The 21796-nt window shown below is 38.2% G+C and overlaps 1 protein-coding gene across 1 annotated transcript; it reads right to left on the reverse strand.

The window, feature by feature from the left end:
- Positions 1-11777: 11777 nt before the first annotated feature.
- Positions 11778-12308, reverse strand: LOC116752706 (keratin-associated protein 13-1-like). Its single transcript, XM_032629445.1, is given in 1 exon segment — positions 11778-12308. A coding segment is annotated over 1 exon segment (507 nt). The 5' UTR covers positions 12285-12308.
- Between the last annotated feature and the right edge of the window lie 9488 nt (positions 12309-21796).

Raw genomic sequence — 21796 nt, forward strand, 5'->3', positions numbered from 1 at the left:
GTTATTAGAGGGGACAAGGAAACGTGGCGCTGACCTCCAGGGAAATCACAGCTGTAGTTTCTAGCTGAGCAATTATTGAAAGGCAAGATGACCTTAGTGTGGATTCTAAGCAAATTACCTTCACTTAGTGCTATTTCCCTCTTGTGCTGTGACTTCTAGAAGGTTTTAAGTGATGAGCATTGGCATCCAGTGCAGGCTTTATTCTGACTCCCAGTTTCAAAAATGTTGATAAACATAACTCAGTTATTTAGAAGTCAGGAAATATGACTAATTACAACCATAGAAGGGTACCCACTGAGTCTCAAAAATAAAGAAATTATGGTCTTATTTACCATTCAGCAAACCATGCATTTGGAAAAACAATATTCCAACCTTCATTAAAAGATACTTGAAAATCTGAGGCTAGATTAATGTTTATTACATCTGCCATATTAATTTAATATAGGCCACATTTATGAACCAGTAAAGGTTTTTTATGTGTTATGTGCGGCCTTTAATGTACATATAAGGGTCATTAAAATTATTGTGCTTAGTACATTTAAATATTTTTAATAAATTTCTCACGAGGGATACTCTGGATTATGGCCAGTGGGGCGCCAGAATGAGAGTCACTAGGCCTGAGTTCTAGCCGAGATGCTGCTTAAGTAAATCACATAACCTCGGCAAGAATATTTACTAACTGTATGATAAGTGAAGCTCATTAAACATCTCTTAAACGTTTAGAAATAATTGTGATTCTTTGAAAATGTAACTGTGAGAGCAATGAGGGACCATAAGAAGAATTCATGTACAAATGGGCAATTGGCCTTTACAACAAATACTTAGGGACTTCAGCATTTCACTCAGCTACCTGATGGATGTATGGGAGACACAACCCTGATCAGACATGTTTCAGAACTGAACACAGCTTCAGATGGTATTTGTCCTCTAGAGTGGCTCGGGGGTCAGAGTGTAGCATATATTTTTTGGATTGCCTAGCATTCTGTTCATAACCTGAGGGCCCCAAAGAGCTAGCCTTACATTAGAAGACCCTCCAGTACCATCTCAAGATCAATGCTTTGATCACCATAGTCATTTACTGCAGGAAATTAAACCAGACTCCCAGGGACCAAGCCACCATCAGCTGCAGCATCTGGGAGACAGGAAATGGGAGCAGGCCCACTTTAAACAATCTGCTGAACAAATATAGACTTGAAAAATGAAAGAACTACACTGATGTCTGTTTCTGTTTCCTGAGAAAGATTTCTGAAAAATATTTCACTCAGTAGTAATGGATATTCTAATTTTAATATGGTAAGTACACCTGTGATCATTACAAAGCTTTACTATGATTTACTGTAAATCCAATCATTAAATAAATACAGTAGAGCACTTGTGAGTATCAATATAGCTAAAATTTTAAATTATTTCTTTCACTGTCTCCTGCATATGAAGTCTAGAGGAAGATACTTTGTTCTTGAGAATCTCAACATGCATTGTTATATCGGTTTCCTAACATAGAGAGTGTCAGAGTGAATGTAGCTCATTCCAAGGGGAAACAACAACAACAGTTAATAACCCTACTGTAAGGGTTGACAGGATTTATGGTGGAAGAGAGCTTTTAAATCCAAGTGTTACAATCTGCACATTCAATTTAAATAAACAGCATGCTACAGACCATGAAGCAATAGTGACAAGGCAGTGAACTGCTACGGGAGGTGTTATTCTTAGTCTTTTACTGAATTTTCAGTCTTCTTTTCTCATTATTTTTGACAATTAGTAGTTACTGAACTCCTGCCGGGGCATTGGCCCTGGACTTGAAGCAGTACCATATAGAGAGATGGAAGAATAGTAATGGACCATTTTCAGTATTTACCTTTGAGATTTCTTTGTTCTTGTGTCTGGATGCAACCACATTGGTTTTGCCTCTTGCCACCAAGGAATAACTGTCTTTGAATGTCATTAATGAATTTGTTTTCATAAAGCCAGAGAAAGTTATGTAAAAGTCAGGCAAATGACTTAGTACTAGACAACCACAAAAAGGTATTTTTTTAATTCAAAATTTAATTTTTATGTGTTTAGTCTATTTGTACCTATCTGCCTATGGCATATTTTATTGCTTATCAAAGCCATCACTCGATATAACTAGTAGTGATGAGTTATCAATTGTCCAAAGAAGTATAGTGCTTTTGCTTTGTGTTGGTTGGTTGTTCTTTTCTTGGCTTTTTTTTTTTCAATCAATTATCATTCTTTCTGTTTGGGTCCTAGGGCAAGAATATGGAACAGTTCCTGACATGAAAGAATTTCTAACTGAGGGCGTAATAGGCATTCTCTGAAGGTAGAAATGGGAAACAGAACTAGAGAAGACTATTTTGGCTTCAGGAAAGGTGTCAGTGACTCTGATGCAACATGGAACAAAATAATCTCTCTTATCCCATTAGTGTCTATGACAAGCTCAACATTTTCAAAAGGATAATTATTTAACTAAAAACAGGTAAGGGGGCTTCCCTGGTGGCACAGTGGTTGAGAATCTGCCTGCCAATGCAGGGGACACAGGTTCAAGCCCTGGTCTGGGAAGATCCCACATGCCCCGGAGCAACTAGGCCCGTGAGCCACAGCTACTGAGCCTGTGCGTCTGGAGCCTGTGCTCCACAAGAAGAGACGCCGAGATAGTGAGAGGCCCGCGCACCATGATGAAGAGTGGCCCCCGCTTGCCGCAAATAGAGAAAGTCCTCGCACAGAAATGAAGACTCAACACAGTCAAAAATAAATAAATAAATTAAAACAAACAAACAAAAAAAACAGGTAAGGACTAATGGGTATGAAAAACAGAATTGCTAACAACATTCAGACCATCGATCTCATGTTTTAGAAAAATCTTACTCCATACCATCCAAACACCTTCCTTGACACCTAGATTATGTCAGTTTCATATGATTTGAAGTTCATGCTCTTTTCTAAGATGTTGAAAATCTATAACATTTTACAGACTCCAATGAAATATGCACAATTCCTTTCTTGCTTTTATTCCTGAGTTACAAATGAACCATCTGATCAACTATACTTAGTTCTCTGACTGTAGCCTCTATAGACTCACAACAATATAATATACCAGACCAAAAATTTTCAATCACATTCTGTATGCAGACCTTCCATATGACACAGAGATGTTTACCCATGTTTCAGCTAGTCTGGTGACAAAAAAAAAAAAAAAATCTAATATAATCAGGTAGTCAAAATTTATAGCTCAAACTCTGAAGTCCAACTCACAGGATCAAAATACTGGCTATACATTTACTATCTGTATTATCTTGGACAACCTATTTAATTTATCTGTGTCTTCATCTTCACTGAAAAACAAATGGAAATTATAAAATAGTATTTATCTAACTGGGTGGTTTGAGTTTAAAATGATGAAGTATATGTACACAGTGAGTGGTAAATAATTAGAATCAAATTAATAAGAGATATATTATGGTTCTTGGCACAGTACTGAATAGACAAGGAAATGTTCTTTAAATTCACTATACTTGGCTTCTAGGAAAAAAACATGTTGTTAAACTATCTACGTTTTGAAGAACCTAGGGTAAGCAATGTCAATACACAAATCCTATGAAAGCCTTTCTGTTCAGGCAAGAAGAAATTCCTTGATCTATGAAGAATATTCTGTAGCATGTACCCAGTGAATCATTTCTACATATTTTGAGAATGCTACACAGATTATCTGGGTCATGTTCCATACTACTTATGTCCTTTGCACCTATAATGAATAGCTTTTCTTGGTCTCTGTCCTAAAATTTAAATTCAGTATAGAGAAATCATGAGAATGAGGCTTAGGTCCAAGAAACAAATATCATATAAAGTACCAAATGATATATCGCATTTTTTTTTTTTTTTTTTTTGGTACGCGGGCCTCTCAGTGTTGTGGCCTCTCCCATTGAGGAGCACAGGCTCCGCACGCGCAGGCTTAGCAGCCATGGCTCACGGGCCCAGCCGCTCTGCGACATGTGGGATCTTCCCGGACCGGGGCACGAACCTGTGTTCCCTGCATCAGCAGGAGGACTCTACCACTGTGCCACCAGGGAAGCCCAAGAGGCTGATTTGAGCCCACCCTCATTATCCTTCTTACTCTTCACCCAAAGTACTGAATGGGGCCATTGCCCTATAAACATTTTTCCTTTTGTCTGACATTTTGTTCCTCTCATCTTATTGAAAGCAAAATTTAAATGTTGTCTTTTTATAAAGCTTTTCCCTGATTTTCCTGGTTAGATGTTATTACTTATTCCTCTGAATTACCAACGGATTCTGACACGTTCTTTATTATGATTGTATTTTACACCAAGTAATGTGTTTACTTACAGTTGTGCCTGATAATTTGCTTTCTAACAAACCTGTTTCAGGTATGCTTTTCATTTTTGTTTACTCAGTGTTTTGTTTCTGACGGCAGAATGATGAACTCCTACATTTTCACATTATCATGCTGAATTTAGCATAGTTTCAAAATCATAGCACAGAACCTACCGGGCACAATTTCTGTAACACATTCTATGATTTATTTAGCTCAGCTTCTGACAGTAAAACAACAGAAGTATATTTTTAGCACAGCACTCTGGTATGCTTTTCTTGGGTCTGAAGCAAACCAAGAACATTGAGAAACTTTGAACGACACTTATACAAGCTCCTCATTGATGTATAATGGTCTGGGGATATTATATATTTAAAAGGACACTTCTGAGTGTCCACATTCAGCTTGACAGGCTGTACACTCAACTTGTTTGTAATGTCTTTGTAATAGATGCAAATTATTTATAATTTTGAATGACCACTCTTGTGTGATGAAAGATCCCAGTATGTCCTCCACATGAACCCTACAACAACTAATTTAATTCTTTGCACATTTATATTTATCATTACACAGAGGCTTCTATTGCAGCTATGACTTACCTGCTTAAATGTATTAATTGGATTCTCATGGCTCTTAAAAATAAGATCCATTCCCCTTAGCCTGGCCTACAGCTCCTTTTAAGATCCAGCTGCTGCCTATTTTTCTAACTCCAAATCTTATCACTTCTCTTCTGCCCTATACACTTTATTCTCCCAGGTCTCTACTCAGCTCCTTGACCATGTCAAGCCTTTCCTTTCCTCAGTATTTTGCACGTGCAGCTGCTTGTTTCAGTCCTTCACTGCCCTCTCCCCCCTTTATACAGCTCCCTTCCTCATTTGTTGCATCTCAACTGAAGTGATTTCCTTCATCATCCCACTTAAAAAAGGTACCATTCTCAGAGAATCATTTTTTTTCTTCACAAAACTTATCTCAGTTTATAACCATTTTACTTGTTTCTTCGTTATGTCTTTGCCACTACACTGTGAGTTCCATAAAGTCAAGAAGTATGTATATCTTTCTCACTATTATATCCCCAACCCTGAACACCATTTCTGGCTGTTACATAATAAGAACTCCATAAACATATTTTGAAAAATTAATGAATAGAAGGTGCTAAATGAAAATTCACTCAGATTATAATTTAATGTCTGAAGGAATACAGTTCTGAAAACCTGAACATACCTAAGAACTGGCAAGGGTACAGAGATTAAAGAAAAAGAAATAATGATAACCACGCCTACATTTCAACTACCCCTTTGTGAAATAAGAACAAAATCATTAACATGGCACAAACTGAGTCAATTCTTTTAAAATAACATTTGATTGCACATAGGAATGTTTTTGAAAGCTTTTACCAAGAAAAAGGGCACCACTTTTCACTGTCAGCACAGAATCCTGTTGCTAAATTCCGAGGGACAAAGACAGGACATCCTCTAGGCCAACATTCACACAATTTTCCCCAGCAGTCAGCCTTCTTATTAACCTCACAATGTGTAGTAAATTAGTAAATGTCTGTGCAGTTCCAAATCTCCACATGTAAGATAGCGTCATTTGTGAGTAGGTCTGTCATTTGTGAATAAAGCCACTCCGTGAGTTCTTTTCTCTTTGGGATGAGGCACTAACTTGCACATTCTATTTAACTGAGTGTTGAATTAGTGGGTATTTCAGCATATAATTTTGATTTTGACTGGTGCTGAATTTTTAGAGGGAGTTACCTGGCTTATTACAATTGAATGACGTAAGTGAGGACAGCTGGTCACCTTGCAATTATTTTCATTCAACCTACTAAAAACTAAGTATTTATTTTGTAGACACTTGAATAATGATAATTATGTAGTCTATTTCATAGAATTCTTGAGAAATAGGTAGAAATAATTTCCTGATTTCTTGTGGTGACTGGACACTTTGCTACTAAATGGTTGAACAACAATTTCCTGGTCTTGAAGTATAGACGATTGCAGCTGCAGTGGTACCTCCTAGCCACCAGAGGGTGGAATATTAACATTTGCTGTGGAGAGGTGATTAAATATAAGGGTTTTACAGTCAGACTGCCAGTATTCTAAGCCGAGATCTACAATCATAAACTATAACCTTCAATTTCTGAGTTGGTTTCTTCACTTTTAAAATTAAATTTATGAGTATCAACCCCGTAAGTGTGATTTAATGATTAAATGAGATGATATATTATATGATATACTAGATTGCCTGTCACATATTGAGGGACAAATGAGTAGCAATTATTTCTGATCAGGTTAAGGATCATCATGCTGACCAAGGTGTTCTTATGACAGCATCAATCTGGGATTGATATCATACTATAAGGTAAAATTTAAAAGTCTCTTTTTTGTGTTTGAGATTATGTTTTTTGTGTCTGTAAATGTTGCACATTCCACCCTTTAAATGGTTGGATTGTGTTTAATGTTACCATTAAAGGCCTAGGCAACCTGTCTCCATCTCTCAAGAGCTTGGCCCTTGGTAGCTATCAGGTTGAATAGATTATATTGCTTTTATATTTGATTATGTGGCTATCTTGGACTTTAATCACTTGTTCAGCTGTATCAAAGTAAACAAAAATTCAAAAATTAGAGTTACCCTTCAGTAATATGATTCACTTAAGTTCTTCCACAATTTATTACCTCTCTCCTTGCCTTAGTTTTATGGCACCAAACAAACATGCCAAAGCACCTGAAGTTAATTTAAATCCATTCCTCTTTTCCAACCCTAGATAGTTTGCAGCAATGGAATACTAGACAAAGAGTGAAAAAACCTGGCTTCTAGTCCTGTTGGTTCTGTTAATTCACTGCATGAATTTGAACATCACTCTGCCTCTCTGGATATCCTACAACATAATGAGTTTAGATGAGAAGATCTCCAAAGTAATTTCCAGTTACCACATTCTATGATTTTCTAGCAGAATCTCAATATCTTAGAGTTGAAAAGGACATTAAATGGCATCTTGTCAAACCTACCTACTGAATGAAAACCACACTTTCATTTAAGCCATATAACCTTTATTAAGAATATTTATGAAAAATTTTAAAGGACAGACAAAAGATTGGTGTTTGTAGACAATTAAATGCCACACATGCTGGTAGAAATCCACAACTATAAATTAATAGTTCTATTGTATTTGAGAATAACTCCGAGAATAAATAAAAAGTATGTTTCTCTGGCCAAGAACATATTGGTCTGCCTCAGAAGAGTGTGCTGAGGGGAATGTCCAACTTCCTTTAGATATAACATTCTGTAAAACAAGTCGAGTACCATGTAACACTTCTCAGACACTGTAATGCACACACACAAAACTTTAAGCTCTGGAATACTCAAAATCATGACATTATGACCATAATAATGATCCTATGTGGAATATGGAAATAATCTCTTGCCAACTTTCTCTGTTTATAATGATAAATAGATTCTCTTAGAATGTGATAATAAAAGGATTCACATGTGACAACATTTCATCTCTGAATCTATTTCTAAATAATTGCGCTTCTTGAAATAATCCTTGGTCATCGACAATTCAATTAAATCTGACTTTGATTCAAAGAGCCAAAAAGAAAAAAAGAAAAAAATCAAGAAAAGTTAGTTGATTACACAGTGTCTATGTAGCCTTTAATGATGAGTAATTTTTAAAAAAGAATGAACCATAATATCTCAACCATCTAAGCATTAACTCCCATATTTTCCACCCCTTTGTTCATATGTCATGGATGTGAAAGGGTCATGGCTTATTATAGTAATTATACAGTTGCTTTTGTTGCTTTCCACAGATGCACTTACTTTGGCCTACTTCTGAGGTTAGCATTTGGTGAAGTTATTTTTCTGTCTTTGTGTGATTCAAAAATGTGAAGTTTTTTGAGTTCTTCCACTTCTACCATGGGTACCTGAAGTTGTGATAATATGCCATTGAGATGGTGCTAAATAATTTTTTATGATAATGATGACCAGAGGATTGATGACATTGATGGCAAGTAGCCTGACTAGAGTTCAACCAGTAAAAATGAATGTATGCTTGATGTCATTGATATAGTATGTATTCTGCAGACTGTCACCCTAGCTCCATTTTTTTTTTTTTTTTTTTTGTGGTACGCGGGCCTCTCACTGTTGTGGCCTCTCCCGTTGCAGAGCACAGGCTCCAGATACACAGGCTCAGCGGCCATGGCTCACAGGCCCAGCCGCTCCACGGCATGTGGGATCTTCCCGTACCGGGGCACGAACTCGTGTCCCCTGCATCGGCAGGCGGACTCTCAACCACTGCACCACCAGGGAAACCCCCTAGCTCCATTTTATTCATTCATTCATTCATTCATTCATTCAATTAACTTTTATTGAGTCTATTACTTTCAAGATTCTGTTAGATAAGATTCCATCATATTTTTGGAAAATATGACAATGGTAAACAAACAGACAAAACAGTACTAATTAAACAAAATAATTTAAATGGAACATTAAAAATAGAGACTTTGTAATTAACAGAATATAAATATATATAATGCTGGCATTGGGCTTCCCTGGTGGTGCAGTGGTTGAGAGTCTGCCTGCCGATGCAGGGGACACGGGTTCGTGTCCCGGTCCGGGAAGATCCCACATGCCGCAGAGTGGCTAGGCCCATGAGCCATGGCCGCTGAGCCCACGCGTCTATATAATGCTGGCATTGGGTAGGGAATGATCAACTCTATTGATTTTAGAGTCTATTTAAAAGAAGTGAGAGAAGAGGTAGCATTTCCATGGGTTTTGAAGGTTAAGGGAGATGTGGCATTAATTCTAGAAGTATTAGACCATATAAGAGCTCAGATCTACACCATGTGTTCAAGGAAATGGGAGTAGTTAGCATTGATGGAGTGCATGTTGGTGGAGTGTATGTATGTGGGGAGTGGTGAGAAGGGGACCTAGGAGAGGGCAGAAGTGGGCTGCAAATGACCTTTAACACTGTATTAGAGAGGCTTTATTGGGAAAGGGGTTGTTTCAGGTTTTAAATGAGTGTCTCATTTAGGAAAACATTACTTACAAGTAACAGAAATTGTAATTCAAAATGGCTTAAATCAGGGGTCCACAATCTTTTTGGTACCAGAGACTGGTTTTGTGGAAGACAATTTTTCCATGGACTGGGGAGGGGGAATGGTTCAGGTGGTAATGCGAGTGATAGTTCAGGTGGTGATACAACTGACTGATGGGGACCAATGGGGAGCGGCAGATGAAGCTTCACTTGCTAACCCACCGCTCATCTCCTACTCTGAGGCCCGATTCCTAACAGGCAATGGACCACAACCGGTCCACAGCTCAGGGGTTGGGGACCCCTGGCTTAAATAATAACATCTATAGTCTCATGTTTACCAAAGTCCAGAAATAAGATGGTTTGGGCTCTGTTCCTCAGTCTTTCTCTTGGTTTTACCTTCTTTCATGTGATGGTTTAATTTTCAGGCCACATGCAAAATGGATGCAGCATTCCACATATGGTTTGACAAAATCCAGAGGAAGACATGGTTGCTTCAGAAAACTTCACAAGGCACTTCCCTGGTGGTTCAGTGGTTAAGAAACTGCCTGCCAATGCAGGGGACATGGATTCAATTCCTGGTCTGGGAAGATCCTACATGCTGCGGAGCAACTAAGCCCGTGTGCCGCAACTGCTGAGCCTGCATGCCACAACTACTGAAGCTCGTGTGCCTAGAGCTCATGCTCTCACAACAAGAGAAGAGAAGAGAAGCCACAACAAGAGAAGCTACTGCAATGAGAATCCCACGCACTGCAACAAAGAGTAGCCTCCACTTGCCGCAACTAGAGAAAGCCCGTGCACAGCAATGAAGACCCAACACAGCGAAAAAAATAAAGCATTTTAAAAAACCAAACTTATAAATACTGCCAAATGTAAAATAGATAGCTAGTGGGAAGCAGCCGCATAGCACAAGGAGATCAACTTTGTGCTTTGTGACCACCTAGAGGGGTGGGTTAGGGAGGGTGGGAGGGAGATGCAAGAGGGAAGAGATATGGGGATATATGTATATGTATAGCTGATTCACTTTGTTATAAAGCAGAAACTAAGACACCATTGTAAAGCAGTTATACTCCAATAAAGATGTTAAAAAATAAAAATAAAAGAAAAAAGAAAAATAAAAACTCCACAAGAAGAACTTCACCATAAGCACTTCTCCAGATCACTCCTTTTTTCTCATTGGTTTAAGTCAGATCACATGCTCCATTCTGAACAATTCACTTTCAGTAGGGATTGGGGTGCCAGATTCAATCCTGAAACCTGGGACATAGCCATGCTGATATAAAGAAATGATTGTGGGTAGTTAAGAAGAGATAAACAAGCAAAATTCAGTTCTTGTGGGAAGAGGAGAGAGGAGAAAAAGAACTATGAGGGCAATGAACAATAGGCTACCCACATGCACTTACATATTTTCTTTCCACTTATGTATTTTCAAATGTAGATATATGCATTCCCCCAAGCAAGAAAACTGAGTAAACTATCTAGTTATCATATCCAAATATAAGCCTATGATATCAAGGAGTCCTCCCTCTCAGCTATTTCCTACTCATGATACTGCCATGTTTCCAGAAGTTCTCAGGAGACTTCTATGAAAACAGCTGGCCTTATACTGATCAAATAGAAGAAAGAGAATGATGCCTCAACATTAAAAAATGACTCAGAAATTGTATTCCTTTTATTATAATAAAATGAATATGTGGTTAATTTCATCCATACTTAACATGTTCGTTTCTTTACACAGGTTACTGCAGTCAGTTAATATTGTAACGTCAGAATTCCATTAGAGCTTGCATAAGTCTGTAAAAAGGTCTTCTAAAAAGTATTTTGACAATTCCTTCACCTAAAACAGCCAAGCTAGTACTTGCTGAAGCATCACTGCTGTCTCTGGAACTTTTCTTCTTGGATCTGACCCATGATTAGTTTAACCAAATTAAGATATCTTGATGAGACTGAAATGACCACTCATAGAAGAGTTTAGAATAATCTCCTGCCCAAACTCTGATTCCACTTGCCAAAAATTCCAGGGAACTAACTCTGTATTGGCAGATAATTCTTCCATTCAGGGAATCTGCTCCATAAATAAAATACTTCTTTTTAGACAAATAACAGTAGATTTGGAATTCCCAATAGACATATTTTAAAAAAATTAATAGTAAGATTTATGAACTGATATCAGATTAAATAAGTTTATTTGAAAGGAAAAGAGATCTCTTGTACTATTTTTAACTAGAGAATTAAGGGGGAAAATAGAAGAAAACAGAATGAATACTCTCTGAGATAAATTATTTTAATATTAATAGGATTTTAAAAAATTATCATTTGTCTAGGTAGTAGAATATAGACTCCAGTCAGATAATAGCTGAGATTAACTTTGAGGGATATAACTGTGAAGTCACAGTCTAGAACCCTTAAGCTGGTTGATCAGCAGTAGAAGCCAGATATACAGGTTGGTTGGTAACAAGAAGTTTGGCGGATCCTAGAAGCCACATATGCTGGGCGGCAAAATCTGGATCCATGGCTCAGGGAAGGGAAGCCACAGATTCCAGAACCCAGGGGTCTGAAGCCACGGGATCCACAGCCTAGTGAGTAGCAACTTCTAGATCCATGGCCCAGGCAGTAGCCTCTGCTGGACCCACAGCTCAGAGATCCAGTGTGAGTTGACCAGCAAGGAGTGCAGGGCGTGGAGGTCCTTGGATGGTAGCAGAATATCTGGCAGGGACTGGACACCACACGGTACACCTGGCACCTTGTGGGCTCATCACAGGCCTCCTGACACCCACTGTAGAGAGAGGAGCCCAGCAGGCAGGTGCTAGGAGAGCAGAGATCAGTGCTGTAGACCAGGTTTCTGGGCTGGAAGGAGCCTGTGTATCACAAATAGCCTCCAGGGGAGTGGGAGGAGAAGTTTCCAAGGCAGCAGTTGTAGTACATGTTGACAGGAGATGTGAATTCAGCTGAGTTACTGTGAGATGTTCTGATATCCTTGGCTTCTCCCAGCCGTGTTTATATATATATATATATATATATATATATATATATATATATATCTCCTCAGTACACTGGATGTGATGCAGACCCTCCCTGTTCTTGTGCATGTCTTGTCATGAAAACAGTCAATTAACCTAGGCTATAATTATCACTGAACACATTCCTGTGTTTTCTTAACTGCTGTTCAATTATTCTGCTTTATAGAAGCCACTCTGCTTCTTTCTCTCTTTTTTCTCCTTTTTTTTTTTTTTCAGAAATTAGGTGTGGTTTGCCTTCAAAGACATTGGTCCTGATGCATAAAGATGGTGCCCTTGCTTCCTCACTGAGATTGACTTTGTGCCTGAGTGTGTAAATTGTGACTCCTAACAGTCATAAGTACCTCCCTCTCAGATATTTATATATGTTTTATGGAGCCTTTACTATGTGTAAAACATTGCAGACTGTGGCATCATTTAATCCTTGCAACCACTTTATGAGATAGAAATTATCACCCATTTAACAGCCCAGGTGTGACTACCTCCAAAGCCAGCAGGAAGAGCAATGCTGTGCTGAAGCTTAACCTTTCAGCTCCCAAAATCACGTGCACAATGAATACCAAGGTGAGAAAAACATTTCAATGTGATAACATTTGCATTCTGTCAGATGTGCCTACCTATACATTCTTACCTCTTTTATGGAAAACAAAACACAGCCACCAGATTCCTAATGCTTTCGGTTATTTTTTTTAGCATTCAAAGTTAGCATGGAGATGGTTATTTCAAGCTCTTCTATTTGTCCTCTCATTTAGCTTATCATCATTAAGCAACTCATGTTTGATCCTGCATGGAGTTATTGAATTCCTTTTCCACGTGACACAGAGATTCTTTGGCAAACACGTAGACTATCACTGAGAATAATTGCTGAAAACTAGTATACCTTGAGTGAGTTGACTACCAATGAAATACATTTGCAACAACTTGAATTTTAATAGTGTGCTAACCTTTGCCAACTCAGTTGGGAGTGAGAAATGAGACACCTTAGAGAGTGATTCATTTCACTCCTTACTGAGCTTCTATTTTGTTCATCGTTCTTGAAAGACAAAGCAGCAAAAAACGTACCTTCATATTAAGTAGTTAAAATTAACCTTATCAGTATAAAAAAATCAATGATAGAAAAGTCTTAGAATTAGAAATGTTTTTTTTCTCACTTATTGTAATATTCAACTTCTGCCTTAAAGCATCTTTTAGAAATTGGAAAGCAAAAACCTATTTATGTAATTTGATTTTTTCCATTTGCTTCCTGGTGATTCTTTTCTCTAATCTTCTACAGTATTTGCTTATCTGGCACAATGGAATAGTCTGCCCATTGTCTTGCTTGCAAATTTCTACCAGATGTCTTGCTCGCTTCCCCAAATCCTTCTCATCCCTCAAAGCCAAAATCAAATTCCTCATGTCTGACAGGTGTTCATCTCAACTGTTTAAACTCTTCTGCAATAAGTATCTTAGTATCATATTAGCTATCCATTTGGGTGAACAAACATACACACACACACACACATACACACACATGGAGGAATTGGAAGAGATGTCTTTTGAAATGGATTGTGCAGACTAAGATTTCAGTCGTTTGAACTTGCAGGACAGTCACATACATTGTAAGAGTGGAGTACCCAGAAGTTCCTCAGGATCAACAACAGGGTTTAATTTTCTTTGATCAAGCATCTGGCACACAGTGAGTGCTCCAAATTATTTATGAAATGAAGGAATATATCAAATCATTAACTTTTTATTTTTACATTCATCTAAAATAAGTGCATGCACACTAATTGTCTTTTAAAACTTACCTTTAATACAACATTGAGTATAAATATCTCTTTCATAATTAAATATAATCCCCAAATTAATCATAACCAGTTTAGTGCTTAAGGTGACCCTAGATCTCTGCCCCTCACCTCCAGGCCAAGCAAAGTTACCTTTGTGGCCTTGATCAATCATTCTTTTCTCTGTCCAACAGCTTCATCCCTATCCATTCTAATGGCTCTGTTTTCTCAGACTTATGGACATAGCTAACCATCTTCAACTCAAAAATCTTAGTGTCATTTCCTCCGTGATTATATAGCTCTTCTTGTTTTTATTTTTATTTATTTATTTATTTATTTATTTATTTATTTTTTAACATCTTTATTGGGGTGTAATTGCTTTACAATAGTGTGTTAGCTTCTGCTTTATAACAAAGTGAATCAGCTATACATATACATATGCTCCCATGTGTCTTCCCTCTTGCATCTCCCTCCCTCCCACTCTCCCCATCCCACCCCTCCAGGCTGTCCCAAAGCCCCGAGCTAATATCCCTGTGCCTTGCGGCTGCTTCCCCCTAGCTATCTACCTTACTACGTTTGTTAGTGTGTATATGTCCATGACTCTCTCTCGCCCTGTCAAAACTCACCCGTCCCCCTCCCCATATCCTCAAGTCCGTTCTCCAGTAGGTCTGCGCCTCTATTCCTGTCTTATCCCTAGGTTCTTCATGACATTTTTTTCCCTTAAATTCCATATATATGTGTTAGCATACGGTATTTGTCTTTTTCTTTCTGACTTACTTCACTCTGTATGACAGACTCTAGGTCTATCCATCTCATTACAAAGAACTCAATTTCATTTCTTTTTAAGGCTGAGTAATATTCCATTGTGTATATGTGCCACATCTTCTTTATCCATTCGTCCGATGATGGGCGCTTAGGTTGTTTCCATCTCCGGGCTATTGTAAATAGAGCTGCAATGAACATTTTGGTACATGACTCTTTTTGAATTTTGGTTTTCTCAGGGTATATGCCCAGTAGTGGGATTGCTGGGTCATATGGTAATTCTATTTGTAGTTTTTTAAGGAACCTCCATACTGTTCTCCATAGTGGCTGAACCAATTCACATTCCCACCAGCAGTGCAAGAGTGTCCCCTTTTCTCCACACCCTCTCCAGCATTTATTGTTTCTAGATTTTTTGATGATGGCCATTCTGACTGGTGTGAGATGATATCTCATTGTAGTTTTGATTTGCATTTCTCTAATGATTAATGATGTTGAGCATTCTTTCATGTGTTTGTTGGCATTCTGTATATCTTCTTTGGAGAAATGTCTATTTAGGTCTTCTGCCCATTTTTGGATGGGGTTGTTTGTTTTTTTGTTATTGAGCTGCATGAGCTGCTTGTAAATTTTGGAGATTAATCCTTTGTCAGTTGCTTCATTTGCAAATGTTTTCTCCCATTCTGAGGGTTGTCTTTTGGTCTTGATTATGGTTTCCTTTGCTGTGCAAAAGCTTTGAAGTTTCATTAGGTCCCATTTGTTTATTTTTGTTTTTATTTCCATTACTCTAGGAGGTGGGTCAGAAAGGATCTTGCTGTGATTTATGTCATAGAGTGTTCTTCCTATGTTTTCTTCTAAGAGTTTGATAGTTTCTGGCCTTACATTTAGGTCTTTAATCCATTTTGAGCTTATTTTTGTGTATGGTGTTAGGGGTGATCTAATCTCATACTTTTACATGTACCTGTCCAGTTTTCCCAGCACCATTTATTGAAGAGGCTGTCCTTTCTCCACTGTACATTCCTGCCTCCTTTATCAAAGATAAGGTGTCCATATGTGCGTGGGTTTATCTCTGGGCTTTCTATCCTGTTCCACTGATCTATCTTTCTGTTTTTGTGCCAGTACCATACTGTCTTGATTACTGTAGCTTTGTAGTATAGTCTGAAGTCAGGGAGCCTGATTCCAGCTCCTTTTTTCATTCTCAAGATTGCTTTGGCTATTCGGGGTCTTTTGTGTTTCCATACAAATTGCGAAATTTTTTGTTCTAGTTCTGTGAAAAATGCCAGTGGTAGTTTGATAGGGATTGCATTGAATCTGTAGATTGCTTTGGGTAGTAGAGTCATTTTCACAATGTTGATTCTTCCCATCCAAGAACATGGTATATCTCTCCATCTATTTGTATCATCTTTAATTTCTTTCATCAGTGTCTTATAATTTTCTGCATACAGGTCTTTCATATCCTTAGGTAGGTTTATTCCTAGATATTTTATTCTTTTTGTTGCAATGGTAAATGGGAGTGTTTTCTTGATTTCACTTTCAGATTTTTCATCATTAGTATATAGGAATGCCAGAGATTTCTGTGCATTAATTTTGTATCCTGCTACTTTACCAAATTCATTGATTAGCTCTAGTAGTTTTCTGGTAGCATCTTTAGGATTCTCTATGTATAGTATCATGTCATCTGCAAACAGTGACAGCTTTACTTCTTCTTTTCCGATTTGGATTCCTTTTATTTCCTTTTCTTCTCTGATTGCTGTGGCTAAAACTTCCAAAACTATGTTGAATAAGAGTGGTGAGAGTGGGCAACCTTGTCTTTTTCCTGATCTTAGTGGAAATGCTTTCAGTTTTTCACCATTGAGGATGATGTTTGCTGTGGGCTTGTCATATATGGTCTTTATTATGTTAAGGAAAGTTCCCTCTATGCCTACTTTCTGGAGGGTTTTTATCATGAATGGGTGTTGAATTTTGTCAAAAGCTTTCTCTGCATCTATTGAAATGATCATATGGTTTTTCTCCTTCAATTTGTTAATATGGTTTATCACATTGATAGATTTGCGTATATTGAAGAATCCTTGCATTCCTGGAATAAACCCCACTTGATCATGGTGTATGATCCTTTTAATGTGCTGTTGGATTCTGTTTGCTAGTATTTTGTTGAGGATTTTTGCATCTATGTTCATCAGTGATATTGGCCTGTAGTTTTCTTTCTTTGTGACATCCTTGTCTGGTTTTGGTATCAAGGTGATGGTGGCCTCATAGAAGGAATTTGGGAGTGTTCCTCCCTCTGCTATATTTTGGAAGAGTTCGAGAAGGATAGGTGTTAGCTCTTCTCTAAACGTTTGATAGAATTCACCTGTGAAGCCATCTGGTCCTGGGCTTTTGTTTGTTGGAAGATTTTTAATCACAGTTTCAATTTCAGTGTTTGTGATTGGTCTGTTCATATTTTCTATTTCTTCCTGATTCAGTCTTGGCAGGTTGTGCATTTCTAAGAATTTGTCCATTTCTTCCAGATTGTCCATTTTATTGGCATAGAGTTGCTTGTAGTAATCTCTCATGATTTTTTTTATTTCTGCAGTGTCAGTTGTTATTTCTCCTTTCTCATTTCTAATTCTATTGATTTGAGTCTTCTCCCTTTTTTTTCTTGATGAGTCTGGCTAGTGGTTTATCTATTTTGTTTATCTTCTCAAAGAACCAGCTTTTAGTTTTATTGATCTTTGCTATTGTTTCCTTCATTTCTTTTTCATTTATTTCTGATCTGATTTTTATGATTTCTTTCCTTCTGCTAGCTTTGGGGTTTTTTTGTTCTTCTTTCTCTAATTGCTTGAGGTGCAAGGTTAGGTTGTTTATTCGAGATGTTTCCTGCTTCTTAAGGTGGGCTTGTATTGCTATAAACTTCCCCCTTAGAACTGCTTTTGCTGCATCCCATAGGTTTTGGGTCGTTGTGTCTCCATTGTCATTTGTTTCTAGGTATTTTTTGATTTCCCCTTTGATTTCTTCAGTGATCACTTCATTATTAAGTAGTGTATTGTTTAGCCTCCATGTGTTTGTATTTTTTAAAGATCTTTTCCTGTAATTGATATCTAGTCTCATGGCGTTGTGGTCGGAAAAGATACTTGATACAATTTCAGTTTTCTTAAATTTACCAAGGCTTGATTTGTGACCCAAGATATGATCTATCCTGGAGAATGTTCCATGAGCACTTGAGAAAAATGTGTATTCTGTTGTTTTTGGATGGAGTGTCCTATAAATATCAATTAAGTCCATCTTGTTTAATGTATCAATTAAAGCTTGTGTTTCCTTATTTATTTTCATTTTGGATGATCTGTCCATGGGTGAAAGTGGGGTGTTAAAGTCCCCTACTATGAATGTGTTACTGTTGATCTCCCCTTTTATGGTTGTTAGTATTTGCCTTATGTATTGAGGTGCTCCTATGTTGGGTGCATAAATATTTACAATTGTTATATCTTCTTCTTGGATCGATCCCTTGATCATTATGTAGTGTCCTTCTTTGTCCCTTTTAATAGTCCTTATTTTAAAGTCTATTTTGTCTGATATGAGAATTGCTACTCCAGCTTTCTTTTGGTTTCCATTTGCATGGAATATCTTTTTCCATCCCCTTACTTTCAGTCTGTATGTGTCTCTAGTTCTGAAGTGGGTCTCTTGTAGACAGCATATATAAGGGTCTTGTTTTTGTATCCATTCAGCCAATCTGTGTCTTTTGGTGGGAGCATTTAGTCCATTTACATTTAAGGTAATTATCGATATGTATGTTCCTATTTCCATTTTATATATTGTTTTGGGTTCGCTACTATAGGTCATTTCCTTCTCTTGTGTTTCGTGTCTAGAGAAGTTCCTTTAGCATTTGTTGTAAAGCTGGTTTGGTGGTGCTGAACTCTCTCAGCTTTTGCTTGTCTGTAAAGGTTTTAATTTCTCCATCAAATGTGAATGAGATCCTTGCTGGGTAGAGTAGTCTTGGTTGCAGGCTATTCTCCTTCATCACTTTCAGTATGTCCTGCCACTCCCTTCTGGCTTGTAGGGTTTCTGCTGAGAGATCAGCTGTTAACCTTATGGGGATTCCCTTGTGTGTTATTTGTTGTTTTTCCCTTGCTGCTTTTAATATGCTTTCTTTGTAATTAATTTTTGACAGTTTGAATAATATGTGTCTTGGCGTATTTCTCCTTGTATTTATCCTGTATGGGACTCTCTGTGCTTCCTGGACTTGATTAACTATTTCCTTTCCCATATTAGGGAAGTTTTCAACTATAATCTCTTCAAATATTTTCTCAGTCCCTTTCTTTTTTTCTTCTTCTTCTGGAACCCCTATAATTCGAATGTTGGTGCGTTTAATGTTGTCCCAGAGGTCTCTGAGACTGTCCTCAGTTCTTTTCATTCTTTCTTCTTTATTCTGCTCTGCAGTAGTTATTTCCACTACTTTATCTTCCAGGTCACTTATCCGTTCTTCTGCCTCAGTTATTCTGCTATTGATCCTATCTAGAGTACTTTTAATTTCATTTATTGCGTTGTTCATCGTTGCTTGTTTCATCTTTAGTTCTTGTAGGTCCTTGTTAACTGTTTCTTGCATTTTGTCCATTCTACTTCCAAGATTTTGGATCATCCTTACTATCATTATTCTGAATTCTTTTTCAGGTAGATTGCCTATTTCCTCTTCATTTGTTAGGTCTGGTGGGTTTTTATCTTGCTCCTTCATCTGCTGTGTGTTTTTCTGTCTTCTCATTTTGCTTATCTTACTGTGTTTGGGGTCTCCTTTTTGCAGGCTGCACGTTCGTAGTTCCCGTTGTTTTTGATGTCTGTCTCCAGTGGCTAAGGTTGTTTCAGCGGGTTGTGTAGGCTTCCTGGTGGAGGGGACTAGTGCCTGTGTTGTGCTGGATGAGGCTGGATCTTGTCTCTCTAGTGGGCAGGTTCACGTCTGGTGGTGTGTTTTGGGGTGTCTGTGGCGTTGTTATGATTTTAGGCAGCCTCTCTGCTAATGGGTGGGGTTGTGTTCCTGTTTTGCTAGTTGTTTGGCACAGGTTGTCCAGCACTGTGGCTTGCTGGTCGTTGAGTGAAGCTGGGTGCTGGTGTTAAGATGGAGGTCTCTGGGAGATTTCCACCGTTTAATATTATGTGGAGCTGGGAGGTCTCTTCTTGACCAGTGTCCTGAAGTTGGCTCTCCTACCTCAGAGGCAGAGCCCTGCCTCCTGGGCTGGAGCACCAGGAGCCTTTCATCCACACGGCTCAGAATAATAGGGAGGAAAAGTAGAGAGAATTATTAGAAGTATGAGGAAAGAAAGAAGGAAAGGAGGAAAGGAAGGAAGGAAGAAAGAAGCAAAGAAGGAAAGAAAGGCGGGAGGGAGGGAGGAAGGAAGGAAGGAAGGAGGGAATGAAGGAGAAAATGTAGAGAGAATTAGTAGAAGTATGAGGAAAGAAAGAGGGAAAGGCGGAAAGGAAGGAAGGAAGAAAGAAGCAAAGAAGGAAAGAAAGGAGGGAAGGAGGGAGGGAGGGAGGAAGGAAGGAAAGAAGGAGGGAAAGAAGGAGAAAATGTAGAGAGAATTAGTAGAAGTTTGAGGAAAGAGAGAAGGAAAGGAGGAAAGGAAGGAAGGAAGAAAGAAGCAAAGAAGGAAAGAAAGGAGGAAGGGAGGGAGGGAGGGAGGAAGGAAGGAAGGAAGGAGGGAAAGAAGGAGAAAATGTAGAGAGAATTAGAAGTATGAGGAAAGAAAGAAGGAAAGGAGGAAAGGAAGGAAGAAAGAAAGAAGCAAAGAAGGAAAGAAAGGGAGGGAGGGGGGAAGGAAGGAAGGAAGGAGGGAAAGAAGGAGAAAATGTAGAGAGAATTAGTAGAAGTATGAGGAAAGAAAGAAGGAAAGGAGGAAAGGAAGGAAGGAAGAAAGAAGCAAAGAAGGAAAGAAAGGAGGGAGGGAGGGAGGGAGGAAGGGAGGAAGGAAGGAGGGAAAGAAGGAAAAAAGACAGAAAGAAAGAAGATACAGTTAAAATAAAATAAAGTATAATATAGTTATTGTACTAAAAAATATTTAGAAAGAAAAAGAAAAAAAAAAAAAGAACGGATAGAACCCTAGGACAAATGTTGGAAACAAAGCTATACAGAGAAAATCTTACACAGAAGCATACACATACGCGTTCACAAAGAGAGGCAAAGGGGGAAAAATCATAAATCCTGCTCCCAGAGACCACCTCCTCAACCTGGGGTGATTCGCTGTCTAAAGGAGGGAAGGAAGGAAGGAAAGAAAGAAAGAAAGAACGAAGGTAAAGTACAATAAAGTTATTACAATTAAAATTAATTATTAAGAAAAAAAAAATTTTTTTTTAAATACCATGGACGGATAGAGCCCTAGGACAAATGTTGGAAGCAAAGCTATACAGAGAAAATCTTACACAGAAGCATACACATACACGTTCACAAAGAGAGGCAAAGGGGGAAAAATCATAAATCCTGCTCCCAGAGACCACCTCCTCAATTTGGGGTGATTCGTTGTCTAAAGGAGGGAAGGAAGGAAGGAAAGAAAGAAAGAAAGAACGAAGGTAAAGTACAATAAAGTTATTACAATTAAAATTAATTATTAAGAAAAAAAATTTTTTTTTTAAAAAAACCATGGACGGATAGAGCCCTAGGACAAATGGTGGAAGCAAGAGTAGACAGACAAGATCTCACACAGAAGCATACACGCACACATTCACAAAAAGAGGAAAAGGGAAAAAAATCACAGATCTCGCTCCTAAATTCCACCTCTTCAATTTGGGATCACTCCCTGTCTATTCAGGTATTCCACAATGCAGGGCTCATCAAGTTGATTGTGGAGCTTCAATCCACCGCCTCCGCGGCTGCCGGGAGAGACCTCCCCCTCTCCTCCCTGCTCTCACAGCTCACAGGAGCTCAGCTTTGTACCCGGCC

The sequence above is a fragment of the Phocoena sinus genome, chromosome 4 (genome assembly GCF_008692025.1).
Source record: "Phocoena sinus isolate mPhoSin1 chromosome 4, mPhoSin1.pri, whole genome shotgun sequence".
Taxonomy (NCBI): domain Eukaryota; kingdom Metazoa; phylum Chordata; class Mammalia; order Artiodactyla; family Phocoenidae; genus Phocoena; species Phocoena sinus.